This window comes from Helianthus annuus, chromosome 14 (genome assembly GCF_002127325.2).
Source record: "Helianthus annuus cultivar XRQ/B chromosome 14, HanXRQr2.0-SUNRISE, whole genome shotgun sequence".
Classification (NCBI taxonomy): Eukaryota; Viridiplantae; Streptophyta; class Magnoliopsida; order Asterales; family Asteraceae; genus Helianthus; species Helianthus annuus.
In genome coordinates, this window is record NC_035446.2 from 123,158,625 (window position 1) to 123,162,799 (window position 4,175).

The following is a 4,175-nucleotide window of genomic DNA, read 5'->3' on the forward strand; positions in this document are numbered from 1 at the left end:
CAACAATTGTGAATACAAGACAATACTTACACAATCAATGAAAAATCAAACAGTACACAAATCACTTAGTGTAACAAGAACCCTAGAAAGCTTACAAACTCTTCATCCGGGGTTAGTCGTAGTATGTTAGCCTCCAATCTTCATAAAGTGCATCTCTGTAATCTTCAATTTTCTGTTTGCAATCTTCAATCGGATGATAGATACTTAGGAAAGGATTTTTATCATAAAACAAGCAACTTGGTTGTTGCGTGACGACTACATGGGGATTTATCGCTAAGATCTCGAGCCAAGGTGGATCAGGTTCAAAGCAGTAGTAGCGATTAAGTTTTTTTTCGTGGTGGAAAACGATGGTTCGGGTCGGCATATGTCATGGGGAGTACCCTTGCGAAGGCGGTGGTGACAGGTGATCAATTCAGTTCAATTTAGTGGTGATGATCTGCATCGCATTAGCAACTTTCAATCTAGGTAAGATTAAACTCGGTCCTTCCCGCCAAAGATAAGAACAGGGTAACTGGTGTAGGTTGTTCTTTTGGCAGAAGTGTCTGATCGAACTTGCGGGTAAACAGACGAAAGAAGATTCGTCAGCCGTGTCCAAGGAAAGAAAAAAAACGGTAGAAGCTGGGAGCTTGTTTTTTTTTTCTTTGAACGATTGTCAAGAATGGTGTAGTTCTGGTGACCTGGGAAGAGGGAAATTTCAAGATTAATCAAGGGATTGGAGATGTCGATAATGGTAAGGATGTGAAGCAAATCCAAATCAAAGTTAAGGGGGTGCATGAAGAGATAATTCTGATTTGGAGAATTATCCAAAGAGTTTAAATGGATTAAGGATAATTCAAGTGGATTTGAGATAAATACAGTTTAGTATATTTTTTTAATTAGTTTGAATTATTTGCTTATTAGATAGGTTTATCTAGTTAGTTTTTTAATTATTTAAATAGAGTTTTGGTAGGTTTAGGATTAATTCATGTTTCGTATAAATACAAGGTTATGTATTCAGTGTTATTTGTCGAGTTGAGTTTAATAATAAAAGAGTATGAAATGTATTAGTTTCCAAATCGTTTGTGTTTGGTTTTTGGTGTTCGTGATTGGAAGCCCGGGCCAACACCATTATCGGTAATAGTGTACCAGTATTGGCAATGTTTGGTATCTTTTTATACGGTTTTCGATCTATTTAAAACACAAATTTCTTAGTGATATTACTAGTCCCTTTATATATAATAAGTTAATTAAAGTATATGTTTTTTTTTTTTTTAATTTTCGTCTAAAACTGAAATTACTTCCATTAAGGATAGACAGAAAATGCTTCGAAGGGAATATTTTGTTTGGAACATAACATGACCCAATGGCCTCATGTCTTCAAATAGTGCCTCTAATCTCTATCACCATGGCCATCATAATCATAACTCCCCTAATTTCATCAACTTTGTCTCCTCCTTTATCTTTTCCCAATTCATTATAACTTTCAAATCACCCACAGGCTAGAACATCAATGGCTGCCACCCACAAAACACTTTTTATTCTAACCTTCGCATTGCTCGAATGGATCCTAATCATTATGCTTCTTTTCAACTCCATCTTCTCATATCTCATCAGAAAATTTGCTACTTACTACACTCTCAAACCCCCTTGTGTTTGGTGTTCCATTATTGATCATTTGTTTGACTCAAACAACAACGTAAACCCATATCAAAATCTCATTTGTGAAGCTCATGCAACTGAGTTTTCAAATCATTATTACCGCCCAGATCGTCAAAAGATGTCAACTGAGAATGGGTGCTCATGTTGCAACTCCAAGGTAATGTCGGTTGATAGATCATTCGCTAGCGCGTCAAAGATTAAATCAAATTATGAAGGAAATGGAGTGGTAGAATTTATGGATCTTCCTGTTGAGAAGAAGAGTCCATACATACAAGTTTTTGACCAGATTATCCCTCTTGAGTGGACTGATTCATCAACTAGTTGTAGCAGATGTTCTAGTTTAAATGGAGATGAAGATGATGATCAAGGTAATGATTTCATGCTTCACTCACTTCTAAAAGTCAAACATGGAATTTGTTAATAATTTTCAAACAACTTGTTTTGATTTGTTATGCTTGTTACAAGTTTCAATCTTTTTATCCGACATATGTTCTAAAAATAAAGTACTTTGAATTTCTTTAATTTCTGGTTGGTCTAGCAAAATCATAAACGTTTCTAAGAGGTTTTTTCAACATTTTTTTTGTTTCGTAGAGAGTCCACTGGTCAAAGTAGCAGACTTAAATGGATTCTGCTAGTCAAAGAAGTAGACTCGATTGGAATCTGCGAGCAGACTCACGAATATTTGGAGTCTATGTCAGTGTATTCGCGGAGTTCGCTCAGATTTTTTAGAGTGCGTTACCCTGGTCTCTGGATAGCGAACTACATAGAAACCAAATCTCTTTCAAAAACCTCCTAAAAACGATAATTAATTGTTTTGCTAATCACCGAAAAATTTAAAAAAAAAATCTTAAAAAGTTCCTTAGTCTAGAATTCGAGATAAAGAAAGTTTCAATTTTATTATCCCTATGGTATTGGTATGCACTATGCAGAATTAAGATTCTTGCAACCGTCATGTCGAAATGAAGAGAACAAAGAAGATAAAGCCGTCACGATTGATAGTCTAACAGCAGAACTAAGAGCCGAAAGACTTGTGGTATGTGGCTTATATAAAGAACTAGATGAAGAACGAAAGGATTCTGTAGTAGCGGCAAACCAAGCAATGGTTATGATAACCAGACTTCAAGAACAAAAGGTGGCACTTAAGATTGAATCCATTCAAAATCAACGAATGATGGATGAACAAGCGGAGTATGATCTAGAAGTTTTGCATCTCTTAAATGAACTCGTTATGAAGCTAGAGAAGGACAAAATTGAGCTTGAGAGCGAGCTCGAAAAGTACAAAGAAAAAGTTTCAGATTATGAGGGAAAAACGAAGGCGAAAATGATGCCAGAATGTGTGCGTGTTTCATGTAGCGTTACCAAGGAGCTGTTAGTTGACACTAATGTTTCAGATTCTAAGAATCTAAGGGAACTTGAGGAATCTAATGAAGAATTTGAGATTGAGAAAATGTGGATTCTAGATAAGCTTAAGGAATTTGATGACACACTATCAATGACATTGACAGATGATCTAAATGAGGGTATTGATGAACAAGCGGAAGCATCTCATTCTGCTTGGACCAGAAGCATGTTCTAGGAAAGATTATGGAAATAAAGTAGGCCGGAGTTGAAGTGTGACATTGATATAAATTTTGGATAATTAAAATTGTTGTAAAGGGGATTTGGAATGTGTTTTGTGCATATTAATCGAAAAATGTATTGTTTATACCTTTGCTTGACATGCACTTCTCATACACCATTCACAATCAAATCTTTTACTTCATCTCAATAATACACTAAAAACACTATTTTTTCTCTCTACTTTTCAGTTAAATAATATTTTTTTATACTTTTATCATTACTTTTTCTCCCTCCTTCACTCATAGTCACTTTAAAAAAATATTAAAAAATTATAAAGGTGAACAGTATCTCCTTCAAATTTACTGATAAAGAGTAACTTTTTCTCTTTTTTCTCTCTCCTCCACTCACAACAATTTAAGTTACTCTCACAAACATAGAGGCTACACTCACATAAATATAGAGGATCCATTGTGAATCCTCTAAGAGCACTCATATCCGTTCCCATGTATATTGTGTTCCTTATATTATAAGAAATCGTTGTGAGTGAAGGAGAGAAAAAATGTCACTGTTCATTTATATATTTAGGTGGATATTGTTCACTCTTATTAATTTTTTAATTTTTCTTTTTAAAGTGGTTGTAAATTGAGAAGAGAAATTAGATAATGATAAAGGTGTAAAAAAATATTACTTAATTGAAAAAAAAGGACAGATAGTGACTTTAAAATGTAATAGAGATAAAGGAATGGTATTCACATTCAATCCCTTATTTTTATTATTATATATATATAATAGAATATATAATAGAATAACTTGTTAGCTATAGTATTGATAACATGACAAGTTGGTGACTCAAAACCTTAACCATAGAATCATCACTAGTGCTCTAGTGGTGGCCATCTGTGGCGGACCCACGTTAAGCGGAACGGGGTCCAACGGTATATAAAATTTTCTATAGACCCCATAAAATAATTTAGTTG

At 34.3% G+C, this 4,175-nt stretch overlaps 1 protein-coding gene across 1 annotated transcript; it reads left to right on the top strand.

Annotated features, from left to right (window-relative positions):
- The first annotated feature begins 1,412 nt into the window (after positions 1-1,412).
- On the top strand, positions 1,413-3,356 carry LOC110909271 (myosin-binding protein 3). The gene is made up of 2 exons (XM_022154304.2): positions 1,413-2,006; positions 2,568-3,356. Exons 1-2 carry the CDS (start codon positions 1,490-1,492, stop codon positions 3,212-3,214), a joined length of 1,164 nt encoding a protein of 387 aa, XP_022009996.1. The 5' UTR covers positions 1,413-1,489; the 3' UTR covers positions 3,215-3,356.
- Positions 3,357-4,175: the final 819 nt, after the last annotated feature.

Bases quoted from the DNA above. Each gene is read 5' to 3' on its own strand.
- LOC110909271 (XM_022154304.2), top strand. From the start codon at position 1,490: ATGGCTGCCACCCACAAAACACTTTTTATTCTAACCTTCGCATTGCTC. The intron at 2,007-2,567 runs GTAATGATTTCA...TGCACTATGCAG, and splicing joins AGATGAAGATGATGATCAAG to AATTAAGATTCTTGCAACCG.